Source organism: Pristiophorus japonicus, chromosome 22, assembly GCF_044704955.1.
Source record: "Pristiophorus japonicus isolate sPriJap1 chromosome 22, sPriJap1.hap1, whole genome shotgun sequence".
NCBI lineage: Eukaryota > Metazoa > Chordata > Chondrichthyes > Pristiophoridae > Pristiophorus > Pristiophorus japonicus.
Window position 1 is genome coordinate 24,352,239 of NC_091998.1, and position 19,018 is coordinate 24,371,256.

Consider the following 19,018-nt stretch of genomic DNA (forward strand, 5'->3'; position numbering starts at 1 on the left):
CACTTCCTTCTGACTCGGAAGATGATTCCCCAGCTTCATCTTCCCATCCAGCAACCTCCCCCCGCCCCCCAAACAGCCAATCACACCACCATCGCCCCCACCACGGCAGGAAGTCTTGTCGTTGCCTGCTACATGCCAGTTTCGTCTTGGCACCCGGGGACCAAAACGGGTGGGTGGGGCTAAGACAAGGTGGGGGGTTGAGGGGATGGACAGGACCTGGAGGGAAACGTGGCCGCAGGTGGGGAGGAGGAGGGGTGCAAATGTTTTTTATATTGTTGATATTGTTCATTGTTTATTGTTGTTTTTATTGTTGTTTCACTGTTGGGATGTGGGTGGGGGGGTGTTATTTTAAAATAATTAATACATTTTGTTACTATAATTTTAACAAATTATTTCACTTTACAATTGTTGTGCAGTGTCTTCTAATAACTTAAGTTAAGGTAAAACTATCAACTGTTGTAAAACCAGGCCAGACCAGGCAAGGATGAAACGTAACTCAACGCAAACGCAATTGTTGTCTTTCGGTAACTGTGACTATCCCCAATGTAAGTTCATGCAAAGTGTTCGTTTATGAGCTGCTGGCGCAACTGCTTTGAAGCCGCGTAACTCCCACGGGGTTTTTGCAGTCTTGCGGGGTGAAGGGGTGGCGGTGTGTGGGACCATGAATTCATCGTCAGGCTGATTGTCCTCTCCGCGATCCTTACTAGCCTCCTCCTCCTCGTCTGCCTCTTCTGCCTCCACTCACTCCTGAGGTGGACCAGCAGCCCCATCTGGCAATTGTTCTCCACTCCTTATAGCTAGGTTATGCAACATGCAGCACACCACAATAAACTCAGCGACCTGGTCAGGGTGGTATTGTAGATTGCCTCCAGAATGGTCCAGGCATCTGAAGTGCTGCTTCAGCACTCCAATCGTCTTTTTGACGATATTGCGTGTAGCTGTGTAGTTTTCGTTGTAATGCTTCTCAGCTTCCGTCTGGGGATTACGCAGGGGGGTCATGAGCTGGCTGGCAAGGCCATATCCTTTATCCCCCAGCATACAACCATGACCTTGTGGCAGAATCTTAAACAGGTCAGAGACAGTGCTCTCATACAAGATGTGCGCTTCATGGATGCTGCTTGGAAATTTAGCATTAACTGCCATGATTATTTAGTTATGGTCAACAACGAATTGCACATTCAGGGAGTGGAATCCCTTTCTGTTATGAAACACCTTCGCATTCTGTAAAGGTGCTTTCAGGGCGATGTGCATGCAGTCTATTGCTCCCTGTACCTTGGGGAAGTTTGCTATTCTCGAGAAACCCAAAGCCCTCCCAGACTGTGCCTCCCTGGTCATAGGGTAATTTATAAAGTCCATCCATGAGCATAAAGGGCTTCAGTCACCTGTCGAATGGAGCAGTGTGTGGTGTGCTGAGAGATACCACAAATGTCGCCAACTGAAGCCTGAAAGGATCCAGATGTATAGAAGGATAGTGCTGCAGGAACCTTTACCTCAACGGGCAGTGCGGTCCTGATGGTGCTGGAAGGCTGCAGATCCCCCTTGATGAGCTGGCATATCTCATCGATGACCTCCTTTCGGAAGTGCAGCCTCCTAAGGCAAGTGTTATTAGACAGGTTGAGGTAAGATTGCTTTTCCCTATAAGTTCATCGACTGTACGTTCTCCTCCTTCGCCTCCACATTAGTCTTCCACCTCTTCGATTGGGTCCTTCACTGAACTCTTCACTAAACCAAATTTCACACTCCAGCATGTGCAAGACCATCAGCAGTCTGGTGCCATTAGAGGGAGCAGCGTGCAGCGGCCCGGCCCGGAAATCGGCGCGGTCCCGGCCTGCAAGACCATCAGCAGACCGGGGCTATTAGAGGGAGCAGTGGGCGACGACATGCCATTTCAGGGAGCAGCGTGTGCTGCTGCAGGAGGGCGATGGCTGACTGCAGTGCGGGCAGGTACAGCAGGAGTGGCGAAGTCGGGGTGAAGGATCAGCAATAGTTTGTAGAGGGATGTGATCAGGGCCCAGGAGAGGTGAGTGTTCGAGGCCCAGAAGAGGCGAGGGCCCAGGAGCAGCACGGGCCAGCCCACACGGCGATATGTGTGCGCACTAAGTCCGTGCAGCAGAGCTGGTCTTCAGTCGTCTTGGTTAATCCTTGCCACTGGACCAAGACCTAGCTCTGTCAAGCCCATATGGTGGCTGGTTTGCAACGGCCACCACACATTAAAAAAAATCCATGCACAGGCATCTTCCACCCTTCACGATGTAGTTCAGAACTTGAAGTATTAGGTCCTCCATTGAAACATCTGTGAACTCATCCCTTTTCGGTGTGGAAGCAAGTCATCCTCGTTTCAAGGGACTGCTTATGATGATGATGATTTACAAGTAATGGTAGAGAAGATACAGGCTCGATTATAACTATAAATGACCTTTGTACTAAAATAAATATAAATATAACTGTGAGTGGATCAATGAGTAACTTAAAGGCCCTTAAATAACTCAAATTATAAGCCCCTTCTTTAAGCAGCCTCCTCTCTTCCTCCGACTTTCAAAATGGCATCCGTAGTGTCGAGTTCTGTGAGGAACGCCAGGTAAAAGCTGCTTTTTTCCAGTGATGTCCAGCGATTTTCTCGGCGAGCGATCAGCCCGGCGATGTGCCGAAAGTTGCGCTGGGCGATGTGTGGACAGTCACCTCGACGATGTAGCACGAAAGTTGGGCTGGCAATTTTCCGGATCAACTTTCCACTTTTTAATCGAAATGGGCGATAGCCTGCCTTTTTGGGTGATATATGGGCAGTAGCCCAGCAATGTCAGCTGGAAAGTCTAGCCCATGAGGCATGGAGACCCAATAGAATTTGGGAGTAATGGGGTTCCAGGACTTTTGGGTGAGAACATGGCCATGGAATTTTGGATGAATTGTAGTTTGTAGAAGGTGAAGGTGGGAAGGTCAGCATGGAGAGCATTGGGGAAATCAAGCTTTAAGATAATAAAGCCCTGAACAAAAGTTTGAGTAACAGAGCTGCTGCTGGAATTTTTTGGAATCAAATCATTTTTGATAGCTGTTGTCTTCCCCATAAAGATCTTGACAGGAATAAAAGCAAGGTGCAACTATTGGAAATTGTCAATAAAATTGTGAATAATTGAAATGCATAGAAATATAATTTAAGAAAGGTAATTTACCTCTGCTTTCAGTTACTGTCCTGTATTACTTACCAATTAATTTATTTCTGGGTTTTTTAGACGGGCGTCTTTTTCTCTTTTGGTCTTATTTCTGCATGTCGCTCTGTTTAATCTTTTTAGCTGGAAGACTTCCTTACTCATCTTACAGAACTATTTGCTCTTCTCTGAGGCATCTTCAACTCTTTCCTCTCTGGTTTATATCCCTTTTATAGAGTAAGTTTATCTCTTCCTGGCTACATGCAGCGGTTTACTATTGCAATCTGAATCACAAACATTTTTACCATTTTTTTCTCAACACAATAAGTCCTATAAATGATTGTTTTACAAGATTGTTAACATTGCGATTAATATTACATTTGCCCTCATATAATGCTTTCTGCCAAATATATGCTTAATTTTGTTTTCTTATTTTCAGTCTGATGGAACGATCCTTTTAATTGCACTATTAGTTTTGTTCCTGCTGTTGGCATTGATCTTGCTGTGGTGGTTTTGGCCATTATGCTGTACTGTGGTAAGCTCCCAATCACGTCTTAATGATATTTAATCAATATTTGCAAATGATTTTGAATATTAGAAATATCTCCCATAATTCTGATTATTTGCATTAAAAAGTTGGTCTATCCTGCCATAAATACTGCTTAGTATTTGGCACAGCATGCTGGAGCATCAGCATATTGCACCATGGAATAATTAACCTCCACAACCTTAAACACCTGACCTCAGCAGTACCACTCAAGGCAGGTGGTAAGCCCAAGCCAAATGTCTCCCATTGGCGATGGAGGAAGGGAAATTGGGTGGGATGTCTTTTCTGGAGCACTCCCACACACTTTTCTGGTAATTCTCCCCTGAAAGATAGTAGTTGTTACTTAGAAACAAGCCACCCACCCCTCCTTTGTAAACACAAATGCTGAGTATCCAATAAAGACATGCAAGAAGTGTACATCAAGTAGTGTATACTAATAAGTGTATACTAATGGGCCAGAATTTGCTCAACCTTTTTTTCCCTCCTTATTTCTCTTTCTGTACCTGATTTGACTCTAATTCACCATATTTCCTTCTCTATCGTTCCTCTGTTTCTTTCTCAACCCTTAAATCTCATTAATTAAGGAAATAGACAGTTGGTCCCATCAAGGTCCCAGATCCTCAGTGCTCTCGCCATGCCGTTACCACCTCGCACTTTCAGCAACTAGCAATGCCAGATTTTTTCAAGATGATGTATGAGGGAAAAAGTCTAACTAATGGGGCATGCCGTGAGATGCCCTACTTCAGCAAATTCTGGGCCAATTTATGTAAAACCCAGGAAAAGGAAAGCAAAATAGCATTTGCTCTTATTATGGTGGCCATCATTCTATTGAGGGAGAAATAGGAACATCAATAATTGGGAAGTTCAAACACACAAGAAAATTTTCTGAGGAAGACCACATCCAAGGGTCAGTATGTTCTACCTGGCGTAGAGCAGGAGAAGTGTTTAAGGAAGCTGAGGTTCTGGAGGGAGACACTTAGAGAAGGTTGGGCAATGGTAGCAGGTGATTATAAAGTTATCCATTACAACTTGAACTGCTATGAGAGTCAAAGCTTGTTTGATTTTTCTTTACTACTGAGTCATTTGGAGTCACCTGGGATCATTTTGCAATCATTAGTAATATTAGTAAACACAATAACCACCTGCATTCAAGTGGTAACTGCCAGATTAATGTAGATACACTATTCTAACTGTTATAAAATCACAATTACTGAACCATCATTGCAACTTTGCACCTAAATGAAAGATTAGCCATAACAATTGCAGGATAAAATAAATGTTAACTGGGGTAACTGCATGGTTGGACACTGGACTTTTACCTCGGAGACCTGGGTTAAAATCCAGCCCTATCCAGCTCTCCATTTCTGCTGGCTGTAATGGCTCTATATGAAACAAGTCTGGGCAATATTTATCCAGCACAAAACTATCCATAATTCAACACGAATGAGCAAAGTTAACCAGAGAGGTCACAGATGTGAGAAATGGGAAAAAATGTCACACAGGGGTCGCAGTGAGTACTTGTCTAAGGTCAAGGTTAAGGTTTTGGTTGGGCAAGAGTAGAAGGCACTTTACTCTGCATGTGGATGTGTTGTATCTGATCTGGCCTGGGAGTGCTTTATGCTGACACAGGATGCTCCTGAAATGGGAAGAGTTTTATTCATCAGCACAGACATTTCCCATCCTGATAAGCATCATTAAAAAGTTACCTGTCATCCTATTATCAGATCTGAACCTGTTATTTTTCACCCAATTAAGCATACATATAATACTGGGGATAAAAGCAAAAACGATGGATATGGTAGCCTATTGATTATTGTCACAACCAGAGATTCAAATCCCACTATGGCAAGTTATGAAATTGAATTGAATGAATCCGGTGATTTAAACACCAGAAAACCCAACTGGTTCAGGGAAGGGTACCTGCGCAATCTGTCTTGCATGTGTCTCCAGTTCCACACCAGATGGTTGATTCTTGCCTTCTGAAGTGATCCAGCAAATCACTCTTTTTGTAAACAATCACTACAAAGTCCAATAATAAGAATAAAATCAGATGTACCTATCAGCAACAACCTAGGCCATATCAGGATAACAGCAAGGTAATCTCAGTTCAATTGAGCTTGCAAAATCCTCCTTACCAACATCTGGGGGCTGGTGCTCAAGTTGTGAGAACTGATCTACAGGCTAGTCAGGCAACAGCTTCCCAGCAACCTCAACCACCAAGAGGTAGATTTGGGATTATAGTTTGTATATATAGGTTGTGTGAAAGTAGAGGTAGCAGCAATCATGCCTAATTTGAAAAATAATAGTGTTTCGGAGAAAAAGTGTGCCCAACTAAAACAATTGCCATTCAATTTCACTAGGTATACTAAATGAACAAAGGCATTTGATTTAGTAAATTGTATTTCTTTCCTAATAGGTGATTAAAGAGCCACCTCCTCCACCAATCTATGAGGAGGTAAGTGATATGATCTTCACTTAGCTATTTCCTTTGTTAACTGATTTAATAACAGTGATTCTATATTTACATTTGTGAAAAAATTGATTATAGTGTCAACTGCTAGCACCTGAATTTACTTATGTGCAAATTCTGTTCTGAATACTAACTACATACGAGGATGTTTTTGATAAAAGCGGTGTATATGTTGCCCACAGTCATAATAACTGCTATTGGACTTCAATTTGGTTAGTATTATTTAATTAAATCCCTTAAGCCCAGCAAAATAATATGCCTTAGTTTCAGGAAAGCTGAAATAGTAAGAGTTTAAGTCAGACAGAAGAATCGTCTCCTTGTGCTAACTGGGTTATGAAAAGTCAAAGGGTCAAAGATTTTAGCAGTGTTTTGCAAAAGATCTTTGTCACACTGTGTTACTGAAGTGTACTTCTGTATAGTCCTGAAAAGATCTTGGAGTGAAACTTCCAACAGTTACAGGGAGGTCTGTGTTTCAGTGACTATTATACAGAGATATGGGAGACAGAATATAGCATTTGTCCCCACATAATGACCCTTTTTGGCATGAATTATCAGAATTTGTTGTTCTGTATTTGTATGTGAATAGAACATGAATCAATGCTGATCCCAAATGCCAAGTGTTAGCTTTTTCTGGCTTTTTCCCGAGATACGGAGTTTCGAACAGGACACAGGAATCCTTTATTTTAACTTCAGTGTGAACATCCAATTGGTTTTTAGTTAAGGCTTGTGACAACTTGGATTGTAGATTGAAAAACACTTGCTGTTTGAGATTTGCTTAAACTGATTCAGAGTTTGGCAGAAAGTCCAGTGAGATTTTCCACCACCTGACAACTGTCTTTTGTTCATCTCCTTGCAGGATTCCGACGATGAATCCATGGCAAAGAAAAAATGGCCAACAGTTGATGCATCGTACTATGGAGGAAGAGGAGTTGGTGGCATTAAAAGGATGGAGGTTTTTATGTTGCTTCTTTTTGAAATTTGAAACACTCACGCTATTGTTTTTGGAAAGATTACGAACAGTTCAGGAAAACTTTGATTTTCTTCCTTGCTAGATATGAACAGTCCTAAAATTCTTGCTTTTTTGAATAAGATATTAATTATGATTTATTAAATTTGAAATGTGAAACATCTGTGCCACAATCACATTCCTGACTGACTTGTAGTCCTATTGTGCTGCAGGTATAGGTTTGGTTTTAGTACCTGCTTTAGAACACTGCAGGCACTGAGTTATACTGATGGCTCCAAACCATTTTGTACTTAAGCAAAGTCAAGCTCTATTTTGCAATGTCAGAATGATAATGAGCCAACCATCAGTTGGTCTTCACTAACATTATAAAAGGTAACGGTTCTTTTAAATCTGAAATTTAAAGTTAAATTAAATGGCTTCACAATGGTTTAGTTAGTAACTATGTGAAACCCAAGCAGTGTGAGACTATCTCCTTACCAACCTGCATGATGTCCTCAAATTGGTGAATTGAAGCCACAGATTTGTACTGCAGTTTCTAAATTCAGCTCTGAAATTATACTGTAATGGCCTTTGCACTGGTCAATATTAGTTGCATCTCTAACTGTGAGTAATAGCTTTCTGGAAATTTCTGGGGCCAATTTCTGTCTGGTTACCACCCTGTTTTTTGGTGGTGACTGAGATGAAAATCACAAAAGAACCACCATATTTCACATTGCCTTTGCAGCCGTTGCAGCTTTGGACCAGGCCTTGAAATAGGCGTCCAGTGCTCCCACCCAAAACAGGCAAGAGCCTTATAAATATATTTAAATTGGGGTCGTATGACGTATTTAGGAGCATGGACTTGTGTCGTGGTCCAAATTTGGTTTTCCAATAGGCAGTGTCTAAATGGCAGTTCTTAAAGGAACCACTGGAGGCTGCACCGAAAACATTAAAAGTGAGTTTTTAAAATGGTTAGGAGGACCCACAAAAATCACCCACCTACTGCCGGTCCCTCCACAGACCCCCACCCCCGATTGTCTATCTCCACTCCATGTGATCTGGCTGTCTCAACTCCACAGAGCCTACAACAATATGTGTGATGCAGTGGTGGATAATGGTGTGTTGGGGTTATGATTTTGCCCTCTTCCCCTCCTCCAATCACTTTGAGATCAACCAATTATGTATTTCAGGACACAGCCAAAACTGACTAAAATTAATTTACTCATTTAACTTTTAAATTCCCTATTGCGTTGCCATTCTGAGTCTGATGCAAATGGCAATGCAGCATTGGAGGACGTCAACTGGATGTGCTGAGTCAAGTCGACCAAATCAAGCTCCTCCAATGCATCTAACTTAGGTCCATTCCTGGTCTGATATAAAAATGGCTGCAAATATTGCTTTTAAAAGATGATTTGAATACATTTCCATCTTGTTACTTACACAGTACATAAAATATAGCAGTAAGTTTAAGCTTTTTAAAAGTATTTCAAAAAGTCACAAATCTTGCATTCTTTTTTAAGTACTAGTCCACATATTTTGCCTTCTCTTTTTCTGCTTCAGTAATTGGAAACAAATCTTCTGACCTACTACACAGATGCTTTTAGTGATATTTGAACATGTTTGACAAATTTGAAGCACATTTAATAATTGTAGAGGTGATACTGAAAACATTGGCCCGGAATTTGTGGTCAGCGACGAAGCGACAGCGATTGTCACTGACTTCAAAGAAAGTTGCCCACAAAGATCTCGCAATCTCTGTGGCTTTCTCGAGGTGAAATTGATTGTAGCGCTGTCAAAAGAGGATCTCCAGCTGAGAGCAGCACTGATGTCATCAAGCTGTCTAAGCAGCCAATCACATTAAAGAATTCTCACAGATAAAAAACCAGGAAATAAAAAGTACTGATTCAATTCACTTAAAAATTTTTTTTACAGGGAGTGAAATAAATATTGGGACTTACACATGGGGTTAAGGTAAAAGCTGAAATATCACAAACAAACTTAAAAAATATATATTATTTTAAATATCGAATAATTTTCTATCTTAATGGAGAAATTTGACATTTATCAGATATAAAATTAATTTTTCAAGGCCAGAATGGTTGTCAGCAATCAAGACGCCAATAAAACCCCAGTGCCACCTATTCCAAAAAGGCTTCACATGCACTAAATCCTGAAGTTACGGTCAGTTTCAGAGGGGTAATGACGACGAACGCAGACAGTCTCGCCATCATTACCACCCCAAGACCAGGGCCATTAGCTTTACAAATTAACAACAGAGTATAGCAAAATATTGTAAAATTATGTTAGCTGCTGTTAACATTTTTTAATTATTCCAGTAATTCGGTTGTAATATTGTTCGAATGCAGTAATTTGCATACAATAACATTTGAAAAAAACAAGTTATAAGGTTAGTCTTATCTGATTTCTAAATTGCAGATATTTCCTACAAACACTCGGATTTCCTAAATTCATTTTCACAGTTTTCAGACATACACTACATTTCCTAAGAAACCTTTGGAACACATATGACATCATCAGCACTTAACGTCTACCTTAATAAAAATTCAAACTTGCCTGCAACTTCGCTTTTAGTGAAGGTTCTAAGTGGGTGAAATTTTTCCTTTTAAACAAAAAAATGAGTGAATGGTTGCGTTTCTTTTTTATTGATGACTCTTTAACAAAATTGCATTCTCAGAACTCGTGTTTCAAAGCTGCCTATTCCTGTGATTTCATTAGCGCGTTAACACCTATGGAGAAAAGCAGGAATTCGCTCATCTTTTTGAAAGAAATTGTGGCTGCTGAATATTGGCCTCTTTTACAAGATTTATTAATTAATTTCTTACTGTATTTCAACGTGTTGAATGACTTTATTTTTGGTCAGGTACGCTGGGGTGACAAGGGTTCAACTGAAGAGGGTGCAAAATTAGAAAAACCCAAAAATGCAGTCATCAAAATGCCAGATCAAGAGTTTGAACCACTGGACCCTAGGCCCTACAGACCTCGAAGAACCCCACCAGACCAGAGAAAATGGTATACACCAGTTAAGGTAATTTATTTCTCCTATTGGTTATAGTATAGGGACTACAATAGGGGCTGATTATGAAAAAAGTAAAGTGAAGTATCAAGAAATATTGTGCCACATAATCACCCAAATAGTGCAGACACATGGATTATGCTGACCACATCACAGACTGTTGTGGATTCTATATAGAAATGATAATACTGTACATGTCAATATTTGGCACATGAGAAAATAAATAAACAAATTTTGAATGAACTTGCAATGGTATAACAGGATGCAATGGTGCAGATGGGTCTTCTTTGATGATCGAGTGGGAAGCGGTCATGACTACTGAGAACATCGAGCTGTCAATTAGTGTCTGGCCATTGACCAAAGCAGATGTCACTAGTTGTGTCACAAAGAAGCTTGAACATGTGTAAAAAGCTGGTGAGACACATTAGATCCCACAGATATACAACAATTCAGTAATAATTCATTCAGAATTTTTTTTTAAATCAGTATTTCTGACATAAAATCTAGTTATAGTGTGCTCCCCGATCTGTTGCACTTTGAAAGTAGCCTACATGTAACATGAAACAACGTCTCTGATAAATGTATGTATTTGATAAAATATATTTGAGTAACATTCAAAATATAATCACTAAATTTTTGTAATATCAGTTTCCATTTATTTTGTTTGATCACAATATATAGGGCCTGAAATTCCGGCCTCCCTGGGTCCATACGGAGTGTGTACGGACCCGGGGAGGCATCACAAAAGCCAGTTTTCAGTGCGCAAGGCGCATGCGCCAAAAAATGGCTTTTCCGATCTGTCAAGTTCTGGCTTGACAGATCCAACGCATCTTGGGGAGAAGGACATTCGCATGGGCAATTGCGCTGTTTGCCCATCTCTTGCGCAGCAAATGTCCTTAAAACTCTTGCGCCTGGTAAAAGCAGGCGCATAGCCTACTTTTACCAGCGTAAGAGTTTTAAAACATATAAAAAACATATAAAAATAAAATGTAAAAACACATTTTCATGTTAAAAACCCTGCCCACTAAGGTAAGTTTATTTTAAACCCTAATTACAAAACTTTAAAAATACTTTTTTTTTCTAACACATTTATTGGGCTCAATTTTCCCCAAAGCTGTTTTTTGACGTACTTGAAGAGTTACGCCCGTTTTTTGGGGGATGCATTTATTTGTACTAACTGAAAGGCAGCCGTTTCTCTGATTGGCTCTCCATTATCACATGATCTATTGCTAATTAATCCCCTTGGAGGATAAGCCACACCCTGAAGTTCCTCTGGAATGTGTAACTGGAATCGCCCATCCCAAGTTCTGATTGACTTTCCAATTTGCAATTCGATCCATTTTGACTTCAGAAGCCACAGAGAATAGATCTTCCCAAAAGCCACCAAGTTCCAGTCGAAGTCCCTTACACCAGCGTAAGTGCTGCCTCTGCCAGCTGAAGACCCTTACCACAGCACATGTGCTGCCTCCCACAGCCGAAGTTCCTTGCCCCAGCGCAAGTACATGACCTTACACGCCCCCCTTCCCCCCCCCCCCAACTCCTGCCCCTCTCCCCTCCCCCCCTCCCCCACCATGGGGTATTATGTGCAGATTGTTAACAGGTTTATTGGGTATGAAGTGAATAATGACAGTGTCGTGACTTCTGGATTTCATCCACTCCAACGATGTCCCTTGTAGCACACAGACCGAGCTTGCACACACCAGGGTTTGGAAGAAAGTGATCTGTCTTCCTTGAGTTCCCTCTCTCCTCTCTGATCCCCCCAACCTGTGTCTCTCTCCCTCCCCGCCCCCCATGCTCTCTCTCTCACCCGCCACCCCCCGCTCTCTCCCCACCCACCCCCCCCCAGCCTCTCTCTCTCTCTCTCTCTCTCCCCCCCGCTCCCCGTGCTCTCTCTCTCACCCCCCACCCCCCGCTCTCTCCCCACCCGCCCCCCCCCCCCGGTCTCTCTCTCTCTCTCTCTCTCTCTCTCTCTCTCCCCCCGACTCACTCTCTCTCTCCCCCCCGCCCCCATCTCTCTCTCACTTGCTTTCACCCCCCCCACAATCCCCCCTCAGCTCCCAAATGTGTTTTTTATTTTTTATGTTGTGTTTAGTGTGTGTGTTTTTTTTTTCCTTATTAAAAGCAATAAGAACTCATAGATACGGAGTTCTCATTGCTATTAATGAGAATACTTTACCTGATTGGTTGTGCAGTCTGGAAGCACGCTCTGAAGCACAGAAAGCAAAGGCCTCTTCATCGGAACTGCAGGCGCCTCCGGGACCACCAGGTAAATTCCTTAAAAAATTCTCGGGTCAGAGGCATTCGTCCAAAGGAAGCCTCCGACCGGAATTTCAGGCCCATAAAATGATACTGGGTTCCTGCAGTGTATGTGAGATGCATGAACCACCAGTCACAAGCCACTACTAGAACTGTGCAGTGCTAAATATAACAATGATCGGTACCATATAAGATTAATGGGGACTAGGTTTTTGAGTTGGGGATAATTTTCACTTTGGGTGCAGGCGGAAAGCTGGCAGTTACGGATCAGCCACCCACTATGTAGGCCATCCAATTTTCCTGACTTCAGTTCTGCCTGACGTCAATGGAAAGGAAAATTGGGTGGGGTGTATAACGGATAGCCAACTTGCTACCGCCAGTTTTCTGCCCTCGCTGAAGTTGAAAATTACTCCCAGTGTTTATCGTTTCTAATGTGCAATAGGATAACCTTTTGGTAAGGAATAGTAAATTTTGTCACCTAATATTGTTATGATAATTTATCTAGGGAAAATTGGATGCCCTGTGGGCTCTTTTTCGCAGAGGCTATGATCAAGTATCTCTGATGAGGCCACAGCCTGGTGACAAGGTAAGATCAGTTGTAAACATATCTAAATACCGTTACTGCACAGAGTGAGGCATTAGTTTTCCTTCTGATTTCCGTATGTATGACTCTTTGTACAGTCCATCCCAATCAAATTATTAGAAGTACTGTGTTGCCAATTTTGAAGTCTTAGTTTCTGAAGATATATGCAGATTAAATAATTAACACCTGAAGGGGGCGTAAGTGCCCCACGCCCCAATTGTGGGCAGTAACCTTCTGGGGCTGGGACTTTTAGCGCCGACACGGAACTCCCACCCCCGACGCAGAATTGCTCTTACCGCTTCGATTAAAGGGGAGGGCCGCTGAGCACTCTGCATGGCCTCTGATGGCCACCATTGTGCAACCGAGCCAGCAACCTGGTACCCAAGACGGAATGCCGGACTGCATGATGGCAGCCCGGAACACGCTACAGCCACCATGGTCGAGCCGACCTGAGAGTCGGCCGATAAAAAAAGAGAGTGGCCCGATGCGCTGGCGCCCTCCCCTTTAATCACCGCCCCAAGAGCATCCACCAGCTTCGCGACCCATGAAGCAGGCATTGACATCCACCCGCACAAGCTTCGGGGCCTGTGTGGCAATTTCCCCTGCGGGGCATTATGGGATCAGCGTGGGGCAATGAGGCGCACCCGAACACGGCAATGATGTCATCGCCAGTTGCGCAGCAGCCCGGGGCGCTAACCACAGGTGTGCGTTGCCATGCCAGCACCTCCGCAACCTCCTGAGCAATTTCCCGAAAGGCGGTAGCACACCCCTCCCCTGAAAACAGTCGGTGCAAAGGGAACTATAAAAAGGGACAATTTTGCCCCCTAAGAATGGTTACATTCCTTCATCCCATTAAAAAAATATTTTTTAGATGGTGGATTTTTTAATAGTAAACTAACAGTGTGTGGCAAAGGTGTATAATGCAGCTTTGAATGGCTTTAAATTTTACCCTGCAGCTGACTCTTGGACAAAGTATTCAGTCATAAAAAAGGAGTTTGCAATTAACATTTTTTTTAACGTCTGACTGCAGACAGAGTGTAAGCATGTATAGTGTAGATGTGGACAAAGCACATACACAAAATCCCAACAGTGCAGTATCTGTGTTCAGGCCAAGACACCAATTAGATTCAAGTCAGGCTCGGTTTCAATATAATCCAACTCCACCCAGTTTGTTTAAAAAAGAGTATTGCTATGCAATCTGGACTCTTACTGCAATGGTGACGTTATACTTTAATCACATTTATCAAAGGCAAATTCTTCTTTCAATGTAAGTAACATTGTGTAAAATTTAGCTTAATTATTATTGATTCCATATTAAAAGAGGTACAGTTAATAATTTTCTTTTGTTTTTAAAATCTTGACCTTTCATTAATCTTTGTATTAATGCTTTCATTTGAAAAATAGTTTTGTCATTTTGGGTCACTCTTCTGTTGAATATGGGATTGAGTTATTTCATGTCCTGGTTCTCTGTGAAGAAGGAAAGGAGTTTACATCTTTAGATTCCTCATATTGTTTACTGAAAGAACCTGTCACACTAGAATGAAAAGATGTGGACAAATTCAGCGACAATAAATTGCAACATTGTAGATTAGATCAATTTTTGAAAATTGTTTGTGATGTTCTGTAAAGAGTAGGGGCTGGATTTTGGGCTTTTTGGATTTCGTGTTGTGGCAGTGCATTAAAGTTAGCGCCTGAAAATAGTTTGCACCTCCGACTGCAAGTTTCGTCGAAAATGCATGTTGGAGGAGCTTTGGCGTTAAGTCAGGCGTTACACAATGGACTTTGTGCGCCCGAGCCGAAACTTGCGGTGGTAAAGAAGTTTCATTGTTGTTTAGTGCCCTGCAGAATAACGTTGTATATTGTATGGTTTTATTTTGGTGGGGGGTGTTTTTGTGACTTTGTTGCAGTAAAATTTATTGACTCATCATTTGCCATTGGTGTCTTGTGCATTATCCAACATTCACCGGAGATGTGCCTTTATGGGGGCACAGAACGTGTCGAGTATTAGCTCCATCCTCGTGTTTCCTCCATTTAGGAGAGCCAGTCCATTATGAGTTTGTGACGCTGCCTCCCCCATGGATAGGGTGGCTATCCAATGGGGGCCTCGCCAGGCTCCTCTTCATCGTCCTCCTCCTCCTGAGGTGGGCAGGTAATCCCCACTGGCAATGCCTGGCCCCTCATGATGGCCAAGCCGAGCAACATGCAGCACACCACAATGAATTTGGATACCTGTTGAGGGGAATATTGAAGGCTGCTTCCAGAGCACTGCAGGCATCGATCTGCCTGTAGGAGATGGCATATCTCTGTCAGCATTTCCTTTCAGAAGCGCAGCCTTCTCACACACTGCTCCTCAGAGAGCTGGAGGTCTGAGGGTTGGTGCCTGTAAACCCGTGGAGGGTAAGTCCTTCTCCCCATACATCTTCGGCCTCTCATCATCTGTGGGCTGACATGGCCAAGAGTCCTTCCTCTAACTTGACACCGCCTGGCAATAGCATGGAGCATGATACGCTGGTGAACTAATAATGCCCCAATTAAATGTTCTTACTGAAGTTGTAAGGGCACTGTGATAGCAGATAAAAGTGAAGTTTGCAAGTTGAAGTTTCACACAGCATTATGTGTGCAACCATTGTAATCAATATGACCTGCGATGTAGGATCCTCATCTCTCCATTTAAAAATTCTGCCAATACCGCCTGCTGCACCCTGGGACCACCTGGTTTTTTTCAGGCGTTTCCTGGGGCAGGCATTAAATGAGGCGTTAAGGCCGAATGGTCCATCTGGGACGCTAGCGCAGCGTTGCATGACATCATCACGCTAAAAACAGAGGGTGGGGCGGTAACTTTTTGCGCTGGCGCAAACCAATAGCCGAAAGTTCCGCCCGGACGGCCGCAAAATTCCCCCTCTTAGCACTGACATTTAAGGCCGCTTTTGACAAAAAAATGGAAGCCACCTCGTTTCCAGCCACTTCCGGTGTGGGCCGCGGCAGTTGCCATTTTGAACAGGTCATAGAAACATAGAAAATAGGTGCAGGAGCAGACCATTCAGCCCTTCTAGCCTGCACCGCCATTCAATGAGTTCATGGCTGAACATGAAACTTCAGTACCCACTTCCTGCTTTCACGCCATACCCCTTGATCCCCCGAGTAGTAAGGACTTCATCTAACTCCCTTTTGAATATATTTAGTGAATTGGCCTCAACTACTTCCTGTGGTAGAGAATTCCACAGGTTCACCACTCTCTGGGTGAAGAAGTTTCTCCTTATCTCGGTCCTAAATGGCTTACCCCTTATACTTAGACTGTGACCCCTGGTTCTGGACTTCCCCAACATTGGGAACATTCTTCCTGCATCCAACCTGTCCAAACCCGTCAGAATTTTAAACGTCTCACTCTTCTGAACTCCAGTGAATACAAGCCCAGTTGATCCAGTCTTTCTTGATAGGTCAGTCCCACCATCCCGGGAATCAGTCTGGTGAATCTTCGCTGCACTCCCTCAATAGCAAGAATGTCCTTCCTCAAGTTAGGAGACCAAAACTGTACACAATACTCCAGGTGTGGCCTCACCAAGGCCCTGTACAACTGTAGCAACACCTCCCTGCCCCTGTACTCAAATCCCCTCGCTATGAAGGCCAACATGCCATTTGCTTTCTTAACCGCCTGCTGTACCTGCATGCCAACCTTCAATGACTGATGTACCATGACACCCAGGTCTCGTTGCACCTTCCCTTTTCCTAATCTGTCACCATTCAGATAATAGTCTGTCTCTCTGTTTTTACCACCAAAGTGGATAACCTCACATTTATCCACATTATACTTCATCTGCCATGCATTTGCCCACTCACCTAACCTAATCAAGTCACTCTGTAGCCTCATAGCATCCTCCTCGCAGCTCACACTGCCACTCAACTTAGTGTCATCCGCAAATTTGGAGATACTACATTTAATCCCCTCGTCTAAATCATTAATGTACAATGTAAACAGCTGGGGCCCCAGCACAGAACCCTGCGGTACCCCACTAGTCACTGCCTGCCATTCCGAAAAGTACCCATTTACTCCTACTCTTTGCTTCCTGTCTGACAACCAGTTCTCAATCCACGTCAGCACACTACCCCCAATCCCATGTGCTTTAACTTTGCACATTAATCTCCTGTGTGGGACCTTGTCGAAAGCCTTCTGAAAGTCCAAATATACCACATCAACTGGTACTCCTTTGTCCACTTTATTGGAAACATCCTCAAAAAATTCCAGAAGATTTGTCAAGCATGATCTCCCTTTCACAAATCCATGCTGACTTGGACCTATCATGTCACCATTTTCCAAATGCGCTGCTATGACATCCTTAATAATTGATTCCATCATTTTACCCACCACTGAGGTCAGGCTGACCGGTCTATAATTCCCTGCTTTCTCTCTCCCTCCTTTTTTAAAAAGTGGGGTTACATTGGCTACCCTCCACTCGATAGGAACTGATCCAGAGTCAATGGAATGTTGGAAAATGACTGTCAATGCATCCGCTATTTCCAAGGCCACCTCCTTAAGTACTCTGGGATGCAGTCCATCAGGCCCTGGGGATTTATCGGCTTTCAATCCCATCAATTTCCCCAACACAATTTCCCGACTAATAAAGATTTCCCTCAGTTCCTCCTCCTTAATAGACCCTCTGACCACTTTTATATCCGGAAGGTTGTTTGTGTCCTCCTTAGTGAATACTGAACCAAAGTACTTGTTCAATTGGTCTGCCATTTCTTTGTTCCCCGTTATGACTTCCCCTGATTCTGACTGCAGGGGACCTACGTTTGTCTTTACTAACCTTTTTCTCTTTACATACCTATAGAAACTTTTGCAATCCGCCTTAATGTTCCCTGCAAGCTTCTTCTCGTACTCCATTTTCCCTGCCCTAATCAAACCCTTTGTCCTCCTCTGCTGAGTTCTAAATTTCTCCCAGTCCCCAGGTTCGCTGCTATTTCTGGCCAATTTGTATGCCATTTCCTTGGCTTTAATACTATCCCTGATTTCCCTAGATAGCCACGGTTGAGCCACCTTCCCTTTTTTATTTTTACGCCAGACAGGAATGTACAATTGTTGTAATTCATCCATGCGGTCTCTAAATGTCTGCCATTGCCCATCCACAGTCAACCGCTTAAGTATCATTAGCCAATCTATCTTAGCCAATTCATGCCTCATACCTTCAAAGTTACCCTTCTTTAAGTTCTGGACCATGGTCTCTGAATTAACTGTTTCATTCTCCATCCTAATGCAGAATTCCACCATATTATGGTCACTCTTCCCCAAGGGGCCTCGCACAATGAGATTGCTAATTAATCCTCTCTCATTACACAACACCCAGTCTAAGATGGCCTCCCCCCTAGTTGGTTCCTCGACATATTGGTCTAGAAAACCATCCCTTATGCATTCCAGGAAATCCTCCTCCACCGTATTGCTTCCAGTTTGGCTAGCCCAATCTATGTGCATATTAAAGTCACCCATTATAACTGCTGCACCTTTATTGCATGCACTCCTAATTTCCTGTTTGATGCCCTCCCCAACATCACTACTACTGTTTGGAGGTCTGTACACAACTCCCACTAACGATTTTTGCCCTTTAGTGTTCTGCAGCTCTACCCATATAGATTCCACATCATCCAAGCTAATGTCTTTCCTAACTATTGCATTAATCTCCTCTTTAACCAGCAATGCTACCCCACCTCCTTTTCCTTTTATTCTATCCTTCCTGAATGTTGAATACCCCTGGATGTTGAGTTCCCAGCCCTGATCATCCTGGAGCCACGTCTCCGTAATCCCAATCACATCATATTTGTTAACATCTATTTGCACAGTTAATTCATCCACCTTATTGCGGATACTCCTTGCATTAAGACACAAAGCCTTCAGGCTTGCTTTTTTAACACCCTTTGTCCTTCTAGAATTTTGCTGTACAGTGGCCCTTTTTGTTCTTTGCCTTGGGTTTCTCTGCCCTCCACTTTTCCTCATCTCCTTTCTGTCTTTTGCTTTTGCCTCATTTTTGTCTCCCTCTGTCTCCCTGC

The 19,018-nt window shown here is 43.0% G+C and overlaps 1 protein-coding gene across 1 annotated transcript in view; it reads left to right on the top strand.

The window, feature by feature from the left end:
- Window positions 1–19,018, top strand: part of LOC139234901 (anthrax toxin receptor 1-like) — a 124,879-nt gene that overhangs the window by 59,124 nt on the left and 46,737 nt on the right. Inside the window, exons 13-17 of the mRNA XM_070865762.1 lie at window positions 3,583–3,678; window positions 6,107–6,145; window positions 7,017–7,112; window positions 9,988–10,152; window positions 12,902–12,982. Coding sequence (XP_070721863.1) covers window positions 3,583–3,678; window positions 6,107–6,145; window positions 7,017–7,112; window positions 9,988–10,152; window positions 12,902–12,982 — 477 coding nt within the window. The remainder of the gene's footprint in view (window positions 1–3,582; window positions 3,679–6,106; window positions 6,146–7,016; window positions 7,113–9,987; window positions 10,153–12,901; window positions 12,983–19,018) is intronic.